The sequence below is a fragment of the Musca domestica genome, unplaced genomic scaffold, assembly GCF_030504385.1.
Source record: "Musca domestica strain aabys unplaced genomic scaffold, Musca_domestica.polishedcontigs.V.1.1 8, whole genome shotgun sequence".
In the NCBI taxonomy this organism is placed as follows: domain Eukaryota; kingdom Metazoa; phylum Arthropoda; class Insecta; order Diptera; family Muscidae; genus Musca; species Musca domestica.
In genome coordinates this window covers 19,446,624-19,469,057 of record NW_026712409.1, presented here as the reverse complement: position 1 = coordinate 19,469,057, position 22,434 = coordinate 19,446,624, and the positions used below count along the sequence as shown (strand labels likewise).

The window sequence follows — 22,434 nt, the reverse complement described above, 5'->3', positions numbered from 1 at the left end:
CTTTTGTACGCTTGTAAACAATATAATGAGCTGTCACTGGAATAATTTTAACAGCTGTCGGACGAGTGGCTTAGAAATGACAGCAGTTTGAAGTTGGTTGCAGTTTTTCCATCTCACCCTGTATATAACTTAAGGTTATATTATCTCTTAAGTAAACAATTCTTAAACAAAAAGTATAACTCTTCTTTTTGTAATTATTTATTGTTAATAGCCTTTTGGGGTTTCACATGCAGCTGTTCATTCTAAAAAATAATAGTAGGTATTTGTACATTAAAATAATTGTTCATGCATTTCATAGTCTTTGTAGATAAGATATATTTATGTATTTCTGCGAGTATTTTTTTTTTTTTTTTCTAACAAGTCAAGGTATTATTGTCTAAACAATCAAATCAAAAACATTTTTCACTTTAGTTTCTATTTTATAAATACATTTATAAGTCTTTATTGGTTCTGTGTGTGTTTTAGCTGATTTTTCATGTTCGGAAATTGGTTACCAATTTTCGAAAATGAAAAACCAAAAAAGATTTTTTCACTCCTTCCCTTTTGTAATGTAGGGAAGGTTTTAGTTTGTATATAAAAAAATTCACTTATATTAAATGCTTAAAACTATGCAATTAATTTACAAACTATATAATTTAAAAACTATAAACAATAAACGCCAATGAAAATAAAATAAGAAAAGTGTTTCTCTATTACGATCGATTTGTTAGCAACTGGTTTTTAAACGAAATCTCAGTGATAAGTTTAATTTATATTGTCTTATAACCATGTTTTGGGGATCAGTGACAGTTGTAATTCCAGACATTGTAACCAATAAATCGTAATAGAGCTTGAAAAATTAAGCATTTAAAAAAATAGGCGAAAAACAACATTTGTTAATAAAACAAAATAATAGAAAAATAAAGATTACAACTAGATGTGAAAAATAATAATTTAGAAAAGTAAAGTAAAAAGTAGTAAAAGTTTTGGGCTTGAGCAATTTGAACTACTCGGTCACTCAGTACATGTTGTTGCAGCAGTTGCAGGCAGTGAATTTGTAGTGCCGTTATTTGCGCCAGAGGTATGTGTACTTGACGCAGGATTCGTACACGTTTCTTGTGTTGTTGTGGCAGGGGCTGGCGATAAAGGTCTCATTTCACCAACGTCTGCGTTGGAAACGGATGTTGTCACACCTGTTGATGATGAGCTCCGGGTATCTTGACTAGAAACTGCCGGAGATGCATTTTGGGAGGGTTGAATACTGAAAAATCGTAGTAAGGTTGTCTCACTATTCCTTCTACTCGATGTAGGCGTTCTAGGTTGTGAGTGGGGCGATGATGGTGACATGTGATGATTTTGTGACAGCCGACGTCTGGGCGTTGTAGATTTAGGACTGCTTTCGGATTGTCTTAAGCTTTGTAGACGAGGCGAAGCAACTGCTGCAACAGGCCCAACTCCACCTCCCCCTCCCAAACCCGCATTAGATTCATTCGTCTGCCCCGTATTCATGGAGTCTTGCATTTTTTCCGCTAATGTGGTACCCCGACATGTGGATAGCAATTTTTGTTTTCGCATTTTTGTTAACCAGTCTACTTTTTCTTTTATTTTACGTTTGGGTGACATAATGCCCAAATGTGGTGCTTCGCCATCCAGCACATAATTGGGTAAATTAGATGTGGGCGAATATATCATTGAAGACATTGAAGATTGGCCTGAGTTTATGTTGGCCTGCTGACTTGTCGAGGGCGGAGATGTGTAGGAAGCAGCATTGAGATTCGTGTCTAGCACCGGCTTCCGTTCGGCCAGGGGTGAAGGTGTTGTCTGGCATGAGGGAAATATTTTCGATATACCAATACTGGACGGAGGTGTGTTTAGGACTGTGGTTTGTTGGTTATTCTCTTGATTAGAATCATTATTTGTAACATAACTTGGAGTATTCAATGCACTGGCATTTTCTTCAGGTATGGAAGTTAATTGTTTTTGCAAACATCTCGCCGACAAACCCAAGGAGGTACTTGCAATCACAGAACTTGTTGTGGACGGACAAGGACTGAAAAGTCGTCGACCTCGTGTTTCCAATGTCTTTTGCCTTTTGTTTTCTGGCATTTCATTTTCACCATCTACCCCCTCCGGATTGTTGGCAGCAGCACCCAACATCTCGAGGAAACTGCGTTTTGTTGCAACCTTTTCCACTGTATTTGGTGTGCGCTCATTTTGTTCGACCAGTCTTTTCAATGATCTTGGTGTCGACTCCAGTTCTCTCAAATTATACTTATGCGTGGATGCTGAATGATTTGTGGGTTTTGTAAATTTCATAACGTACTCTGCATGACCTCTATAATTTTCCTGCTTATCAGATTCAGATATTTGTTCAGGGCCAATACGCCATATCTTGTGGCGGGCATCATCACTACAGGTCACAATGGGACAGTCATATGTGGAGCCCCAGGCTACACATGTTACTTCCACGGCATGACCGGATAAGCCTACCAGTGGTTCATCAGGATACTCCAAATTCCATACGTAGGCCTTCTCATCGGAACTGCCACTTAGCAAATATTTTCCATCAGGACTAAGGCAAGATTTAATATAAAATGTACTGTTTAAAAGGCCTCTATAACGGGCCAGGGGCTTTGGTGAGTAGGAATGGAGGTTATAACAATAAATTGTATTATCCATGCAGTTAGCAAACAGACGACATCCCGATTCATCGACAATTAAATTTGTAAACCCCTTAAAGGTAGATGTCCCCGCATAAGGTAAGCTATACTTGGGATGGGGCTCTTTCTTATAGGTGCTGTAGTTACGTCTCAGGTCCCAGACTTTAATAATTCCATCGCCTGCTCCGCAAGAGATCAATGTGTTTTCATCCTAAAAGAGGGCAAAGTTAGTCACAAAAATCCATACAAACACATATGAAATCGTGTCATATGCAATAAAAAGAGATATTACGGTAGGGGGCATTATTGGCTGTCAACTTCTATTTTTATACTCACTTGAAATGCTAATCCTGTAATACTACTTGACGTTGTGTTTGGTGGCATTTTCGGTGTTCGAGAACGTTTCCTCTGCGAAACTGGTGTCCCGGGTCCACCAACATGGCCACTATAAATGCAATTATCAGCTCGTGGTGTCATATCTACATTTAGATTTGCCCTCGTATCCCATATTATGATTGCACCATCTCGGCCGCCTGTTGCAAACACCGACGAATCATTTTTACGAAATGCTGCAGTTTTTACAGACCGCGTATGGCCAACAAATGGTCGTATGCCTACAATCTCGCTATTTGTTACTTCCCACAGGCGAGCTGTGTGATCACCTGAAGCTGATATGAAACGCATCTGCCCGGGAGCCCATTCCAAATCAAACACAGCATTGTAATGACACTGTGGTGCTGTCAATGCCTTCTCCTCAGCCTCATAGTTCCGTTTGGTGGTGTCTTGCAAGGCAATCTTTCCATCCTCATTGGCAATGGCCAACATATGACGATATCCATCACAATTGGCAAATTTTGCTGCAAATATTGGTGGCTCTGGATTAAAATCGGAGCTATAATTGGATGGTTGTATGCCCCGCCAGCTGTCCTCTTTGGCCACACATAAACGCTTCAATGCAAAATCATAACTCAGGTCACCTGCTGCAATAATACAAAGAATATAAAGAACACAATTAATAACATGAAAAATGCACTACCAGCATATTTTTGACATCAACGCGAATTGTTACAAATATTTGTGTGTTCATATTCGACACACATATTTTCTATTTATCTGCCAAAAAATTTATTGGCGCACAAAATTTCCCGCCTTGTTTGCCCGAAGTGGGGGTTTTGGAGCCAAAATATATGCCTTTCTTTTAGTTAAACCGCCAAAATGTTTTTGTTGTTATACTCTCTGCAAGCCCCCCCACCAATCCAACACAACAACATTTCAACACTTGCATTGCACTAATTAAATAAATAATTTTCACAACACTCACCCTCTCCCTGTTGTCTCTTAAAGTATTTTTGTACATAATTCATTGTTTCTTTTGTTTTGTTTAGATATTTTATCAAATAATATATAAATTTCTTAGTTTTTCACACAAATAAACTAGCAACGAAATAGATATTCATGTTTCACTGATCTATGAAAATTTTGAATGAAGAAAAAAAAACATAATACGTCTGACAGATGCTGGCGTAGAAGAAAAAACCGCGCTGTCAAAAATGAAAAGTCTGAGACGACTGTTTTGATTTTAATGGCGTTGTGTTTTCTGATAATCGCTAAGGTATGAGAATTGAGTCTGTATTCACGATGAGATGATAACAGGTTCTGTCAATTGCTAGACATCAAAGAGCGCGCCTTAAAAACAAGAGCAATTTATTTAATTACATTTTCCTTGAAGATTATTAAAAAATAACTGTCGAATCACAAAAATGACTATAGAAGAGGACATGGAATCATTTCGTGTATGGGCTACCAAACTCGGTTGCCCTCCGGAAGCCATGCCCAGCGAAGATGCCTTAAAGTCGTAAGTTGTAAAATCTTTGTAAAATGAATTGTGCAAAAATTTTTGTTAACTCAACGATAAAACCAACGTATGGACTAGATTTGTGACCTTTTCCAACATAAGCAATTTTATGGTATGGTAAAATGATATATATTTGTAAGAAAAATAACTAGCTCCATGGACAGTAGATGCAGCAGCCCCACCCAGGGTAATTTACGATCATTGTATTGTGAGAAATGCTACTTACTGTGTATTTTGTTGTTGTATTATCGGCCTGTCATTGTAAATCTTATGTTTTTCAGAGTTTTCAAATCTCGCCAGCGCGATCTCTTTTGCAATCTAATGCGCCGTGTACGACCGCGCCAAGAGGTCAAGGATATTAAGGAAAATATATTGATACACAAGGTCGAAAAGATCAAAGGGCAAGTTTTGTCGGTAAGATAAAATATATTTAAGAAATCTGTATCACGAAAATTTATTTATGGAGTATCCTTTATAGGTTTGTGAAAGATCCTTTTTACCGCAAGAATTGCAAATGCATCTCAAAGTTCAGGATGTGCGCAAAAAGCTTAAAGATATGGAACAACGCCTTGAGGAACGCAAAAAAGAATTTGAAGCGCAGGCAGCTTCAATAAAGACAAAAAGTACAATTTATTTATATTTCCCATATGTATTTTCGTAACAACATTTTATGACTTGTTCCCTTTAAGATATACAAATTGCAAATATGGAACACAAATGTGATCTCCTGGAGGCAAGGGTACATCTGTTGGATTTCAAGTCTAAATCATTGGATAAAAACATAAAACGAGAAGAAGCCAATCGGGATAAAATTAAAGCAACAATGCCTGTTGTGTTGACCCATGAGAATAAAAGTGAACAGAAAGCAAACGAAGCAGTGCTTAAGGCTTTAAAGGAACTTGAAGATTTCTATACGTTCTGTGAACAAAATACGAATTGTAAGAATCTGCCAATTATCCACAAAAATTCATAAATTAAAGAATTGTTTTCTATCGTATGTTTCAGATCAAGTGTTACAGGATGCCAAGACACAGTTATGGTCAAAAATGCGTCAAATATTTGCCAATATTCCGAATTTTCTTATTTTCAATACCATCATACGTTTAAAGGAGGAGCAATTATATCATATTATGTCTCTGAATAAGACCATTAATAACGATTCACACCTTACCGGAAACAGTCGCGATCCTTTGACAAATTTCGAAATGAATTTCATGAAAGCTAAATCCAGTTTTCTCGGTATTGTTGGCAAATATTTAACAGCATGTCAAGAACGTAAAAACTTGGAAATGCAATTTCCTAAAAACTATGAAGATTTTGAAGATAAACTTTTGGAAAAAGTTAAAATATTTAGCAACGATTTGGATAGTGAACACAGCGAAGAAATAATGCGAAACTATGTGGTTGAGTATAATTTTCTAAACTTTACCAAGGGTGAGAATGAATATTTAACTCAGCAGATTGATATTTTGAAAACTGAATTAGAAACGGCCCAGAAATATTTGGAAAATCACGAGGTAAGAAAGTACTTTTTTTATGAAATCGATTTTTAAAGAAAAACTTGATTTTCTTAAATCAAAAGTAGCCCCATTTTTTTTACAAAATACTCTCTACAGAGGATGTTGATTTCTTGGATACAAAATCAAGAAACCCGACTTATTTTTATCGATTTTTTTATTTAAAGGAATCTTGTTTTTCTTTTAGGTCCTTCTCGGTTCAATAAAACAAGTCTATGGCGAAATAAGTGCTTCGGTCAACAAATTACAATACGATATGATGCAATTGTCACAAATCAAAGATAAAATAATCTATTCGAAAAATATCATGAAACATCAACTGGACGATTTGCAAGCCATGATGGCCAACAACACCATGGTCAAATCAAATTTCAAACCAACAAAATTAAAAATCACCCACAACAATAACATGTCCTTGGTGGGTGCTGAAAGTTTTGAGCTGACGAACGACAATGTTTTCTGCAGTACGAAATTAGATTTTGACTCAACCATCAGCTCTTTGAACAACACAACATTACGTCGAAGTTTTGGTGGTGCTGGCGATATAACATTGATGTCGCCTCAGGCTCAGAATACTGTTTTGCCATCTCACACCTTGGAATTGGCGACATTTTGTGAAACACCATTGGAGCACATTTCTTGCTTGCGCAAAGAAAGGTAACAAACAACCACCTTCCTCCTTACAATGTTCGTATTCACAACATGTTATTTGTTCTTCTTTTCGTTTCATTACAGTTTATTTTATTTGGCACCCAATCCCTTGATAACTGAAACAAGTGAACTGTCATCAACGGTTCAATTGGCTCCAGGCGTTTTACTTACACCATTTGGCGCTTTGCAGGAAGTACGAAATCGTATTTTGTGGGCGGACTTAATTGCACAACATTCAAATGATTTGAAATTGAATTTGGACACATTTTTGGGTATGTTGTTCGAAAACTTATGACCCCTCCAATCTGCTCTCAAAATTGCATTCATTCATGAAACACCAAATATTTTCAATTGGATTTTTCTTTTTTCATAATTTCAGTTGACCCGCAACAGTACAAGCAAAAAGCCAAGCAACAGCATGACCGCATTATTGAAGTACTAGATAAAATTGATGTTTGCTCCGTTAATACCCTTCACAGTTTACAGAAATTGGCTAAATTTTATGACTTCCTAATTGAGAATCCTTTGCGGCACTTCATACCACCAACGAAAACGTTCAACAATCAAACCTATGCAGATTATGAAGGCGAACTTACCATGTTTATTCGTATTGCAACCACTGGCAATTCAATCAAGTGATGATTGAAAATGGCAATTGGCATTCTTCGGTGGATGAGATGATGTAATAATATATCAAGCTAATTACAATAGAATTCCAATTGAAGTTATGGACTCAAGTCTCGATAGAAAATTAAGTGGCACTTCAAAGAAAATTGTTCAATTTGCACAGGAGAGATAAAAAGACATTATAGCTCAAAATTATTGCTCTCAAATCATTTGTTTATTTTTTTGTGATATCTGTGTGTGTGTGTTTCTAAATTTAAATAAAATGTAAAAAATTATTAATTTGTTTAATATTTATTTAAAAATTCATACGACTACAAAGTTTGTTGAAGAAAAAATAATTCCTGATGCTGAAATTCACTATTTTGGTTACTTTTGCCGGGGTTGATGAAAATTCATCCCAAAATGTTTTAGAATACTTGCGAATGTTATGATCTTGTACTGGAAGAAGTTTCTCACGTACCGATATTGTTAAATAGTCATCAAATTTCAGTATTTTAAAAATACCAATTTCCTCCACAATGACAATATATTCTATATGCAAATTATTAATTTAATTTTTAACCAAATTTTTACAAATTTTAAAATACTTAAAACATTTTACACCTTTTCTATTGTTCACATTTAGGAATTTTAAAGCATACATTTAGGCGCAAAATTTTTGAACTAATAAAGTTGATTTGAATTTATTAAGCATGCCACAGGAACGAATTCCGAACGAATGTGAATTTAATTCCGTATTCTGTTTCTTCAGAAAACCAAAAAAGGATTTTTTCGGTTCGAAACCATTTTGGATTTTGCAAGTGAAATTGTATTTTTATGAGAACTTGTAACACTGTCAAGTAATAAAAATGTTATTTTAATAACAAATACAGGGTGAGATAAAAAAACTCCAGCCAACTTCAGACTGCTCTCATTTCTAAGCAACTCGTCCGACAGCTGTAAAAATTATTCCAGTGACAGCTCATTATATTGTTTACAAGCGTACAAAAGCATTTTGGTGAGAATTTTCCAGAAAAAAAAAAGTTATTCGTGATGGAATTCAAGCGTGATAGTGTGATTTCTTTATATTTGGCTGGAAAACCACAAGTGGCTATCGTTAGAGCACTCCAGCATTTAAATTTGAATAAATCTTTTGTGTCTCGTACCATTGCTCGTTAGCCTGATACTGGACGTCAAGGAAGTGGACGGAAGAAAACAGCAACATCAGCAGAAATGGTTCGCATCTAGGTGACCGAAAAATGGCTCGTGAGCTGAAGATATCGTAGTATTCCTTTCGACAAATATTAAAAAATCAGGTCGGGAATGGGCCAAAATACCGCAGAGCAACATTCGGGCAGCGTGTGGCGGTTTCATTGGTCGTTTGAAGGCCATAATTTGTGCCAAATGTGACCAATTCGAAAAAATTCTAAAATTTAATGCTATTTCCGACATTTTTTGCTTTCATTCAATAAAATTTAAAAAAATGTAAAAATTATGCCGTTTGACTTTGTTGCAGTTGTTTAATCTCACCCTGTATATACCAATTTGCAATAAACACTTGGCATGTGTTTATACCTCGTCAATCTATTAAAAAAAATAATAACACACAATTTTCATGTTTTTTTTTTAATTTTATTTATATTTTTTTGTTTCGTATAAATTGAGGCGATTACATATAATATACTTGTTGTTGTTTTTTTTTGTTTTTGCCTATATTAAAATAATTAAAACTTTCTTAGTAATATTTACACCCAGGGTTTTCAATGGAAACGTATAATGTCTGTTGTTTTTTTCTTTTTGCATATGGGTTTCTAGCGAAAGGGTTTTACACAAACTTAAGACTTAGTATTTATAAAATTATTAATATTATTATATTATAAAAACTACACATATACAAATAGTTGTATAAAATTGTTTTATTTTATTCTCTTTGTCAAATGTTTTCAAAAAAAATCTTTTTGTTTTTTTTTTATAGTGCTACCCTTAAGAAGAACATGATTTGTAAACTTATTAAAACTGATTGATGTATGTAGATTATCATTTAAAAAAATTAAACATACTTAATTACTATATTGTGTTTGTTTTTCTTTTGAAAATTTTTAAAATGATATTGAAAGATATATAATTAATTTTTTGGATTTTATTTTACATTACTATAGAAAAGAAAACAAACAGTCGTTTTTTTGTTTTGTATGTAAATATGCAGTTGTTTTTTGACTGTCTCATGCAAATAAGAAGAAAATATTTTATAAATTATTAAATAAATATAAAATATTTTCCCTTAAATAATAATTTTGAAATTTTTTATTTGTGATGTTTTTGAAGGTGATGGAAGATATTTGAAAAAAAATTATAATATTTATTTGTGAAGTATTAGAGAGATTCTTGCAAAAAAGACGAAATATCAATTGTCCTTTTTTACACTTTTTTATTTGTTGCTGAGTTCCTTTTTTAGTATACATAATAAAAAACGGACGGGTTAAGGGTTAATCAATTGAATTCATTTTCATTTGTTTAATTGCTAATACAATTAACTTAAAAATGGATGGACGTACAATAATTTAAAACCTTGCGAATATATGTGGTGAAGGAAAGGTCTTCTTCTATGTAGTCATAACATATATTGTTGTTTTGGAATGTTTTGTTTCGTTTTTTTCTTTAATTTTTCGTTCGCCATAGAAGCTCACCTCTATTTGATCACTTTACATAGATGTTCGTTATATATTTTTTGTTTTGTTTTTGTTTGTATTATATAATTGGCGGCGTTACACACTCATTTCAATCACTGGTGTTTCTCTGATGGTCTCCCCATGTCCACCGATTTATCTGGTAAATAAAAACGCTAATACAACACCCAATGCGGCCAAAGATGTGGCAGCCACACGTTCAGCATCACCATAATAGGCCTGACCACATGCTGGTGGACACACGGGAATGACAGTTTCGAACAGGTTTACTCTAGCCTCAGCCTGGCCCAATTTATTAACCGCCTTGCACACATAGTCACCATATTGACGTTTTTCAATGGTTATAACACGCAGAGTGGAATCGGTATATTCATCGGCTGTGGCAAAATGGGAAATGCTGTAATGTTGATTGTTGGACAGCTGGATATCATCCTTAAGCCAGACAATAGCTGGTGGTGGATAAGCTTCAATGTGACATTCCAAATCCATATCGTATTGCAGGGCTTGACCCAAGCGGGGACGGGGTACGGTGATTACGGGGGCAAATTCAACTTCCAAATTGATGTTACGGCGATCACCAACACTGACACCATTATCGGCAACGCAATAGTATGTGCCACGATCTTCCTTTTTGACAGATTTAATTTTCAAAATATTTCCAACATAGGTGGCGCTATCTGTAATGATAATAAGTGGAAAAGACAAATGATTAGTAATTGGGTTTATGTTATATAAATTTAGAGATATATGTTGAATTGAAATACAAACGAAGGAACAATATTGTCCACAGTTTTTAAAATAATAGCAAAGAGCTTAATGCGCCTGTCGGCATATAGTGCAACTTTATGCTAGGAACACAATTGGAGCGAACGACGAATTTTTTCGCGGCGTATGTTCGTCGTCAAAAATAAAACACATATGTGTATATGGAAGTGCACACAATCACGGCACCGGCGAAAATTTCGTCGGTCGCCGCGAACTCAATTAGCTTTATTTCTATTTCATACGCCGGCGACCGGCGAACAAAACAGTACAAGGTGGCCATACTTGTACGAATTTTATGTGTTTTAGTAAATAAAGTTACTTTTTACTTTAAAATTTGTTATGGTCACTCTACTATCTGTTACTCGTATAAAAAAAACATAATTAATTTGTTTATTTATTTGTGTACTTGCGCCTGAGTGAAGATGGATATCAGTGAATTTATAATAGAGAAGATGGACATAAGTGAAATTATAATAGAGAACGTAAAGAATTATGTGTTCTTGTATAATTCATTGTAGTCAACAAATGAGCAAAAAGTAAACAACTTCATCAGCTGTTTTATAATTTCGTCGGTATTGTGTTCCATACGACGAATTTTCGCGGCTCATTTTGTCGCCGCCTAGGGCGAAATTCGTCGTTCGCTCCAATTGTGTTCCTAGCATTAAGCAAGGAATGCCGGAAATGATCAATAATGTCTACCCTACTTGTCTTTCTCATATTTACTATTCACCGTAAACTGATATTTTACATTTGATATAATTGAATTGAAATATAAACGAATGAACAATATTTTCCACAGCTTTTATAAGATAATAACACTGACGCTACTATTAATTTGATAAGAAATTAATGCGCCTGTAGGCACTCAATGCAAATTTAAGCAAGGAATGACGAAGATGATCAATAATGTCTACCCTACTTGTCTTTCTCATATTTACTATTCAACGTAAACTTATATTTTACATTTAATTTAATTGAATTGAAATATAAGCGAATGAATAACATTGTCCGAAGTTTTTTAAGATAATAACACTCACTCTATATTAATTTGATAAGAACGTAACGCGTCTGTAGGCATATAATGCAAATTTAAGCAAGGAATGACGAAGATGATCAATAATGTCTACCCTACTTGTCTTTCTCATGTTTACAATTCACCGTAAAGTGATATTTTACATTTAATTGAATTGAATTGAAATGCAAATGAATGGACAATATTATCCACAGTTTTTATGGTAATAGAATTCTACAATAAATTTGAAAAGAACTTAACGCGCCTGTAGGCATATAATGCAAATTTAAGCAAGTAATGACGAAGATGATCAATAATGTCTACCCTACTTGTCTTTCTCATATTTACTATTCACCGTAAACTCATATTTTACATTTAATTGAATTGAAATATAAGCGAATGAATAATATAGTCCGAAGCTTTTTAAGATAGTAGCACTCTATAATTAATTTGATAAGAACTTAACGCGCCTGTAGGCATATAATGCAAATTTAAGCGAGCAATGACGAAGATGATCAATAATGTCTACTCAACTTGTCTTTGTCATATTTACAATAACACTCACTCTACTATTAATTTTATAAGAACTTAAAGCGCCTGTAGGCATAAAATGCAAATTTAAGCAAGGAATGAACAAGATGATCGTAAATATCTACGTTACTTGTCTTTCTCATATTTACATTAAAATACTAGTAAAGTTCAAATTGAGTATTTTTGCTGAACTTGCTCTTCATCAGAAGTGCAAACATTTTTCCTGTCTTCTTCTTTTTAAAGTTTTGGTAAATAGATTTAACAATCCTGAATATACTCGTATTAACAGCGGGAAGTCAATGGATTTATTTCCAAAACACAAAGTCATTGACATGTGTTGTGGTTACATTGTGGTTGATTGTTGTGTGTTGATTTCAAGTACTTTGCCAGCCAGGACATTAAACAAATGTTTAAAAAAAAAAAAACCCGAAATCAATGCTCGATAAAATAAACGGGTGTTTTAGATTTAATTAAATGACGTTCCGGTAATGAAAACCTATTCTATGGTCGATGTATTGCGGTTAGCGGCACATGGTGTGTGTTTATGTGCGTGTGTGGCATGGGGGTAAATTGTGCAACAATTTGACAATTGTAACATAAAATCAATTTATTATTTGATGATCTCTCACATAATTGTCTACCACTTCAGTGGCAACAAACTACCCCATCCCTTGTCAGAGATATTCCGGACTTTAGGATTTATTATTGCAAAACAAAAGAAAGGGAGAGAAAAAAACGTGGAAATAATAAACGTTAATGACCTTTAAGTTCATTGCATCTTCAGGGAAATCATTATCATTTGAAGTACTATACGTGTCTGTGGTTAGGGAAAAGAGTTTCACTAAATTCCACTCTTCTATCTCTCTCTCGCTTCTTCTTCATTGTCACCAATAAAGTGAATGCAGAAAAAATGATAACAACTCTGACAGGCACTACCTAGACCACACTGTCGACAGCTGCATCAGCAACATTTAAATGACGTTGCTGCAATTTTTCTAATGGTCTGGGGAGTTGCCTACCCATTAATTTGCCAATTTGTTGTTTTTAATGTGGTACTACTGTGGGCAGAACAATACTTCAGGCAGAAAAATATTTAACTTAAAATAGATCACAAATTGTTTAATGAGATTTAAGAGGAACGCAGAAAGGTTCAAACAAAGGAAAGGGATAACGGCACCTTTCAAAAATATGTGCGAGGATTCTTTCTTTCCCAAAAGTGCCAAAGATTTCCACAGCTATGCAAACATGGTTTAACGCACTACAACTGACTTTACTACCGAGCAAGTCTTTGAATTTATGCTTTAACTGCACTCTTGGAGAATTTAACTGCACCATAGCAATAAATCAAATTTTTATCTTAAAGGGACAATAAAGGTCTACAAGATATTTGATTCTTAAAAAAAATATTGCGAGGATACTTTCTTTATCAAAAGTGACAAAGATATTCACATCTATGCAAACACGGCTTAACGCCATGTGACTTTCTTTTACTATAGTCAGGTATATGTTAACAAAGAAGTTATTCTAAAGAGTTGCCAAAATCAGACAACCATTTAAACTACAACTGACTTTACTGGAGTGGGGTACACACTACCGAGCAAGTCTTTGAAATTATGCTAAATTGCACTCTTGGAGAATCTAACTAGTTTAAAGCTGCACCTTAGCAATAAATCAAAGTTTTATCTGAAAGGGACAAAATATTTTATTTATTTGACAATATCTCATTGTCAACATGTATATTTATAAATCGACTGTACATACACAAATCAGAGATGGGAACTTGTTTTCTAAGCGGTGAAATTTGACAAGGTAAATTACAGAAAATTCTATAATTTGACATTCTTAATTTTACCATGACAGTGGATTGCTTGCATGACACACTGTAATATATATATATATTTTTTAAATAAACATAATATTTTTTTCCTAATAAAACCAATTTCAAATAAAAAGCGTTCCCTAACGTAGCAGTAAACCCTTTTTCCACTTTTTTTATTTCTACAATAGAAAGTTTAACGGCAAGTCAGGAAGAAAAAATGTTGAATCATTCATTCGTGTACTACCATGCCCCAGCGTATATCTATGTTTGTACGTAGTTTTTCACTACGCGTATGTGAAAATGCATTTTTCTCCTACGGGTATTTTTTCGGTGTGTTCAAGAGTTTAAATATGCCTGCGTTGCTGGCACTTAACCATAACCTCTAAGTAGCAGCAGCAGCAGGCGGTGGCAGGCAAAGCTTAACTTTGGCAGCCAACCAAGAAAGTACACTTGAAATGAGGTTATGTTCATTACGTACTCGACGCTCTCTCGCAAGAAGAATAACAAAATGAACAAACATTGTTTTAACGGGGCAACTGTCGCGCCGTCATAGACTTTGACTGCTGGTTTGCTGCTCTTGGGCAATGATATTTTATTCATACACATATTCATTCATCATCATCAGCTTCGTACACATACATATACATATGTGTACATGCGGAACAAAAACAAGTAAAACAATAAAAAAAAAGTATGAAAAAACTAACCATTTTTTAAGATGATGAGAGTTCATGTACCCACGAAGAAGAATACCCCTTTTACTCTTTGCGAAGAAAAGGGAAGCCGGAAGTTGAAAACATGAAACAAAACCAACCTAGGGCCCAGGGTTGCCAGCATGTGTTGATAATTATCCTATGTAACATGAAGATGAAGAAGACAAAAAAAATGTCAACAGCTAAGCACAGCAGCATTGAAATTTGATGATGAGTATGTGAGAGTAACACTGTCGTTATGTTGTCATTAAACAATTGAAGCCAGAGAAGATGCTGATGTGATGTTGTGTAAATGAGAGCACTCAGAAAATCAAAACAAAAAATGTAGGTATCCACGGGAGTGTGTGTGTGTGGATAGCAGCAGCATACTGTAATTAATATTAACACCACCTAAGGATCCTGGCTGATGTTAGGTTTGCGACGCCTATCATTAAGCAAAAATCCTCTTTTGGAAACTTCCTTTTCATACAATGAAGTACTGCCACTGATGCGGCTGCTGTGTGTGCAAAAAGTTATGGTTATAGTGTATAATTTAACCCAGCTAACATCCCCCCGTACCCTTTGTTGACGTTTTGTTTTTCTTTTGCAATAATACCATGTTTGCCTATTATTGATCCCATGCAATTAGTTTATTGTGTTCCTTCTTTTTTTGTTTTCTAGGTAAATCGAGTGCAAACATGCATGCATGCATGCATGTTGGGTGAACAAGCCATCCCCTCCCTTTAGTTTGCCCGTTCGCCACATAAGTGGAGTTCAATAACATTTATTTCAAACTATTTTCTATTTATAGATTTGTGTGCCATGTGTTCATTTTCCTCCGACATCAAGCACAACAACAACAACAAATGGCAAGGGATCAATTTGCGTTAATGATTCAAATGTTGTTGGCAAAATTGCAGTGCGGATATGTTATGCTTCAAATGCGGGTGTTATAGAACATTAACACGTAACAACCTGGGTTCTTTTTTTTTCAAATCCATGGATAATGGTAGCTGTGTTAGGTATTATTTTAATAAGTGGTTTCGTTATTAAATTTTATTGCCTTATGAAGAGCGAGTCTAAGGGGGTGGTGGTACTTTATGCTAAAGCTACTTTAATTCCTATTTAGGAAATTGCCAACATATTGGTTTATTGAGGCATCATTTGGGATAGATTGGAAGTATATGCGCGGATAAGTTTAGTAGGGTTGATTTTTTGTAGCATAGGTTGGACATCGTATATAGCAAATAGCTATAATATAATCTGAACCGATTATCTCCAAATTTGATGTACTTGCTTCTAGACAGAATTCGGTCGGATATACCACAATTCAGCTTATTTGGACTGATATTGGTCATTTGGTGCACAATTAATCTGAAATCGGTTGAAGATATATTTGGGAGCTACATCTAAATTTGAAACGATTCTCACCAATTTCAATAAGCATTGTCCTTGAGCCAAACAAATATTGTTTGGAAAATTTAATCTCAATCGGATAATAAATGCGATCTGCATTTTGTTCACAAAAATACATGGACAGACGGACGGTCTGACATGCATATATTGACCCAGAAAGTGATTCTATGAAGATCCTCAAAATTAACTACGGGTCGTCGGTTCCTTCACCATATTACAAATGTAGTAGTAAAATACATCTCTGAGTGAGGACAATTTGATTTATTGATTTTGTAGAGTGGGGTACATATCATGGAACACACATTTTTCTGTTTAAAAATATGATATTAATTTCAAAATAAATTTTATATTTAAATCAATATTGTTTTAATAAAACGTGCCACCTAACATATCGTTGTGAAACACTGAATTATGTGACCAGTGAAAAGCTATCTTGAAACAACAATCAGTAAAAGTTTGTTTATTTTCACAAGTTAATTTTGAATCAATGACTCTGTTTACACAGTTGAAATGCTTAATTAGTTATTCAAATTTGTTTTCTTTTAAGTACAATGTTTCTATCTAAACATGCTTTTAATTTTACTAGAATGGGGTACACATGACAGGTTTGCCAATTAATGCAAAAAATTGCTATTTACGCAAGTGTCTATTCATTTCGAGTTGGAAACAAGAATATATCTCTAAGTGTTACATGTGGTTCTTAAAGTCTGTTTACACAGTTGTCATTTAGAGTAAATAATAAAATAGTCGGAATATATTAAATTTTGTATTTATTTTATATTTCTGAAGTAGTAAATAGTGCTTATGGGTGCACATCTAATCAAGCATAAGAAAAGTTAAAATGCATAGCTGTCATTGAGTAACATCAAATGAAATGACATTACAACTCAAAATAAAACTCTCTTCAAAGATGCTGAACGCTGGAACGATTCCCTTGATTAATTTATTTTTTATGTTCAACAGTCAGAGACTTCATAGATAATTATTTATTTCTTAATTGAAAACATGACACCCAAAAATGTCGAATTTCTTTAAAAAAAATATGCTGGTTGAAGTCTAGGCATGGAAACAAAACCCAACCCTTTTTTCTTATGAAAATTGAATAGACTTTTGAGGGAGAGACAATCAAAATTTTATTGCGACTTCAGGCATTTGTCATATGAACCACTGAACAAAATCGAAATGACCAATGAATAAATTATTGCTAGAGAATATATGACACATATATATGCAATAAGATCTATTGTTGTATATGAGGGGAGTTTTTTTTTTTACTTTGAAGTTAATAAAAATGAGAATAATTTATTTTAATACTAATAGGAGAAATATGTATCTCCATAAAAAATATTAATATTTTTGGATAAAAAATGGAAAAAACGCAGCTATTATTTGCTTCAAAACATTAATTAAGACACCAATAAAGCTCCACGGCCAGACAACGACAAAAATCTTTGTATTGAAAGATGAATTCCATGATTTAGGGGGAAAATATATTTATTAATGGATCTTTAAACTGCATAATTGGATGAAGAGAGACAGAGAGAGAGAGTTTAGAATATTTTCAAGTAAACATGAAGCTGCTTTGGGTCGTTGCATTAAAATAACATTGGACACTCTGTTATAATCACTTTTCTAAAAATTTTGGACAAATATATCAATTGAAATAAATGTGGAAGTAATAATTTAATAAATTTTTACCAAATATTGATACATTTGAAAAAGATAAAAAAACAATCAAATAGAATGAAAATTGGAATCCATAGAATTGTAATAGAGCACCATCTGTTTATTCTCACACGACTTAATAAGATAAATCATTAACAAAGAGATTTCCTGTTTATCTTCTTGACAGACAAATATCAAAACAAAAACCACCTGTTCCCCATACTGATTTCATTCATTTATGATCTCTTTGTCTTCTATGCCAGAACAAGATCTCAAATTTTCCAATATACAGAAATATGTAACTATTATTTATTTGTTACGCTCTACACACTATCATGACGTAGATGATAAACATCAATCAAAGACATCTATATTCGTGCATCCGATTGTATTGTTGTACCATCATGATGGTAGTGTTCGCTATTGTTGTTGTAGTCATCAAAACAAAACATGAAGAAGAAGTAGAAAAAGAGAAAGAAGATACATACTTTAATTTCATATCCGTTGCAGGCAGATATGAATGTAGACAAAGACAAGACACCAAAAAAAAAAAACACAAAACATTGTATCTGCCGCTCAAAACTCACATATCATTACATGAAATCTCTCTAAAACTGATTTTAATGATGCCTTTTCTATCTGTCATTGTGTCGAAAACAATGCATTAGTCTTTTCGTTCCGTGAGATGAGATGAAAATGAAACTTTGTAGCCAATCATCTGAATTATGGAAGATTGAGGACGAATCGTGTTTTTTTCTCTTTTCAAATTATAGCTTTGTGTTTTTTTGAAGTGTTCTCCCATAGAAAATATGGAGTAAGTGTTTGATTTGTCATATACAAGAAAAAAGGAGTAACGACACTTCAATTTTATTCTTTATAAAAAATGCTTTTGATTTTTTAATCAAAATCGTAAACAAATGTACAGTAAAATATTTTGGAGGAGGCAATGTAAACGCTTTTCTAAATAAATCTTTTTTAACATTTCTTCTGTTAAAAATATTTATTAACAATAAATGAGTCATATCATGGTAGAAGAATATAGGTAGATGCATCAACGCTTGCGAACATTGATATGTCATAATTTTAAAATTGTTTTGTCAAAATAAGAACATTTTTATATATTTTCTTATACGATGCAAATCGGAGGTTGTTACAATATGCATTTCTCAACAATTTTTACAAATTTTAATAATTTTTCATTCAACATTTTCAATTCCAAAATCGGTTTGACAGTTCATTGTCCCAGCAGCTGTGTCGAAGCGACTACCTGTATTCTTCTGCCATGAGTCATATTTTAGCATAAGTTATACATGACGGAACAAAACATTGCAATGTTGCCAATTGGTTCGATAATGTCTACACCACTTAACACAATGTATGTCCCATGGCAAAAAAAAGAAGGCTTACTGCCATCATCACAGCTACTGGGAAAATTAACTGTCAAATGAATTCTAAAATTAAAAATTTTGAATGAAAATTATTCGAATTCGTTTAAATTGTTAATAAATGCATATCATAACAACCTTAGATTGGCATCGTATAAGAAAACATATACAAAACCACTTATTTTTGAAAAAAAATTAAAAAATTTTTGACATATCAATGTTCTCAGGCGCTGATGTACCACCTGTATTCTTCTACCATGGTAGCAATAAATGAGTCATATTTTAACATAAGGTATACTTCACGAAACAAAACATTGCAATGTTGCTAATTGGTTTGATAATGTCTACACCACTTAACAAAATGATGTTCTGTGGCAAAAAAATACAGGAAGCCGCATCACCACAGCTACTGGTACATTGAATTGTCAAAACATTTTTGATTTTCAAAATTATGTACGAAAAATTGAAAATTTAAAAAGTTTTAAAACTTTGAAATAAATTAACAAATGTACAGTAAAATATTTTTTAGGGGACAAAAAAAAAATCTGTTTTTAACTTTTCTTTTATTAGAAATGTTTAGTAGCAATAAAAGAGTCATATTTTAGCGTATGGTATACATCACGGAACAAAACATTGCAATGTTGCCGATTGGTTCGATGATGTCTACACCACTTAACAAATTATATGTCCCATGACAAAAAATATAGGTAACGGCATCAGCTGCTGATACAATGAACTATCAAAATATATATTTTTTATTTTTACTTAAATTTGTTGGAAAATACATATCATAGCGGCCTCTGCATGTCAACGCATAAGAAAATAATAACACATCAATTTACTTTGGAAGATTTTTTTTAAATATTTTTGACACATCAATACTGACAAGTGTTGATGCACCTACCATGGTAGAAGAATACAGATAGTCGCATCGACACAGCCGCTGTGACAATGAACTGTCAAAACGATTTTCGAATTTGGAAGAAATAATTGGAATTTGTAAAAATTGTTGAAAAATGCATATCAGAACAAGCTTCGATTTGTGTCGAATACGGAACTATATAAAAATCTACTTATTTTTGACAAAACATTTAAAAAATGTTGACGTATCAATGTTCCCAAGCGTTGATGCATCCGCCTGTATTCTTCTACCATGGTATGTTCCATCGAATTTCAGCTTTGTTATATACGCAAAGGAATTGACAGATTTCGCTAGATTTCTCATCCAATGCCACTTGAGTTGACATTTTTTCTCGAGCATAGTTCTCGCCGACAACCAAATAAATTAAATTGTTATTCTCTTTACTTGCAATTTATTTCATGAGTAATCGTGTGATCTTCGGATCATTGATGATTGGGCATGGATGACATGTACATCTACATGTCGGTGTATGAGTGTATTTAGGTTTCCGAGCTTTTATGCCCAGGTCATGACTTGGGTCCGGGAAAAGCCATCACGTTCAATCATTCTTTAAACATTTCGAAAATAATGTACAAAAGTTGGGAGACGTCACAGACAAGATGTGTTTCTGTACTTAATTAATACAATGTGTCATGGATGGGGTGTTGGATGTTCAACATTGGAAGAAGAAGAAGCAAGAATAAAAGCTTTCCTTCTATTGACAAAGGCACACCCAATTTAATTTGTGTCCGTTAAATTGTAGGTTAGGTTAGAGAAGAGTGTGTGGTGAAACAAGCCACAAAAAGTAAACCTTAAAGAACATCTGTTTTGTTTGGAAAAAAAGAGAAAAGAAGAGTTCACGGGGTTTTAATGAATTCAAAACACGTTTTCGCTTGTTGTTTTTTAGCGTACCATGAACCGCAACAATACCAACCCAAAAAACACTATGTACACCATCCTCCTCCCCACCCCCTATTTTTCCCTAAAAGTACGCATAACAATTTAGTTATTGTTAAGTTTTAAATAGGCTTTCCAGCCATTAAATCCACTCGCCACAAGAGCAGTACATTTATGGTTATTATCATTTTCTAGTTGTTGATTTTGTTGTTTTTTCTCTTTTTTGTGGCAGCTTTCTTTTTTGTTTTGTTGCTCATGTGTATTTATTTATTCGTTTCTTTTGTTTCCCCCACCCCGAAACAAACGAATTATACTGAACATTTTCAAATGTGGTTAAATTGCGGCGGCATTATTTTCCTCTCTTGGTTGATTTTCCATTCTATGCTTTGTCATTGCCATGGCACACTACACGGCTTAGTTTATTACCAAAGTCACGCTTGACTGTCATCTAAACCAAATAACCAAGCCAGCCAGCCAGTTAGCCTGCCAACCATCCAACCCGACTGTCACTCAAGCGCTAGCTCAGTCACACATGCACACGAAATGTCTATTTCGTGCAATTTAGAAATTTCTCACGTTAAAATAAAAGCCCCCCCCCAATAAAAAAAAAAAAAACAACACCGCTTACTGTTCATGGATCAACTTGAAAATTATTTTAATTTATTTTTGAGTTATTATTTTTTTGGAAATTTGAATGCCATTATCACCTCTTGTTACAATTGAAAATTAAAATGCAATTAGTTGGTGTTATTTTCATTTTTTGTAAAGTAATTATGATCTTTTTAAAAATTAACCAATAAGGAAAAGTCAAAATTCAGGCGGGGCCGACTATATGATATCCTACACCACTATGTATATTTAGTAGAGCTCCAGTAAAAAATAAATTATTTTATGTAGATCATATCACCATCAACTATAACTCCTCTAAAGCCAAATGATGCTAGACTGAATTCGGTTGGATGTGCCAAAATTCAGGTCATTTGGACTTATATTGGCCATTTGGTGCGCAATTAACCCCAAATCGGTAGAAAATATATATGGGAGCTATATTCAAATCTGATCCGATTATCACCAATTTTTATAGGGTTCGTCCTTAGGCCAAACAAATATTGTTTGGAAAATTTCATCTCAATCGGATATTAAATGGGTCCTGCATTTTGCCCACAAGAATACATGGACAGACAGATGGATTGACATGCATAAATCGACTCAGAAATTGACTCTATGAAGATCCTCAAAAGTAACTATGGGTCTATCTCGTTTCCTTCTCCATGTTACAAACAAATGTACAAAGCCCTAATACCCTTACCACTATGTGATGTAGGGTATAAAAAGTGTATAAAAATAGTTTGAAGCCAACAAATTTTATTTTCATCAACAAAAAAATCACGATAAT

At 33.8% G+C, this 22,434-nt stretch overlaps 3 protein-coding genes across 3 annotated transcripts in view; 1 reads left to right on the top strand and 2 right to left on the bottom strand.

Moving 5' to 3' along the window:
• Positions 1 to 182: 182 nt before the first annotated feature.
• Positions 183 to 4,193, bottom strand: LOC101890037 (protein lethal(2)denticleless). The gene is made up of 3 exons (XM_011294308.3): positions 3,961 to 4,193; positions 2,976 to 3,619; positions 183 to 2,850 (listed from the first exon to the last, which is right to left on the bottom strand). The coding sequence occupies exons 1-3, from the start codon at positions 4,001 to 4,003 to the stop codon at positions 994 to 996; spliced, it is 2,544 nt and encodes an 847-aa protein (XP_011292610.1). The 5' UTR covers positions 4,004 to 4,193; the 3' UTR covers positions 183 to 993.
• Positions 4,194 to 4,285: 92 nt separating this feature from the next.
• Positions 4,286 to 7,564, top strand: LOC101889872 (augmin complex subunit dgt5). The gene is made up of 8 exons (XM_005183726.4): positions 4,286 to 4,494; positions 4,776 to 4,908; positions 4,973 to 5,117; positions 5,184 to 5,432; positions 5,500 to 6,011; positions 6,199 to 6,668; positions 6,747 to 6,934; positions 7,042 to 7,564. Exons 1-8 carry the CDS (start codon positions 4,400 to 4,402, stop codon positions 7,299 to 7,301), a joined length of 2,052 nt encoding a protein of 683 aa, XP_005183783.1. The 5' UTR covers positions 4,286 to 4,399; the 3' UTR covers positions 7,302 to 7,564.
• Positions 7,565 to 8,878: 1,314 nt separating this feature from the next.
• The window catches only part of LOC101901801 (lachesin), a 37,542-nt gene continuing 23,986 nt past the window's right edge, over positions 8,879 to 22,434 (bottom strand). Inside the window, exon 2 of the mRNA XM_005183713.4 lies at positions 8,879 to 10,632. Within this exon, the coding sequence (XP_005183770.1) occupies positions 10,091 to 10,632 (542 nt within the window). The 3' untranslated portion in view covers positions 8,879 to 10,090. The remainder of the gene's footprint in view (positions 10,633 to 22,434) is intronic.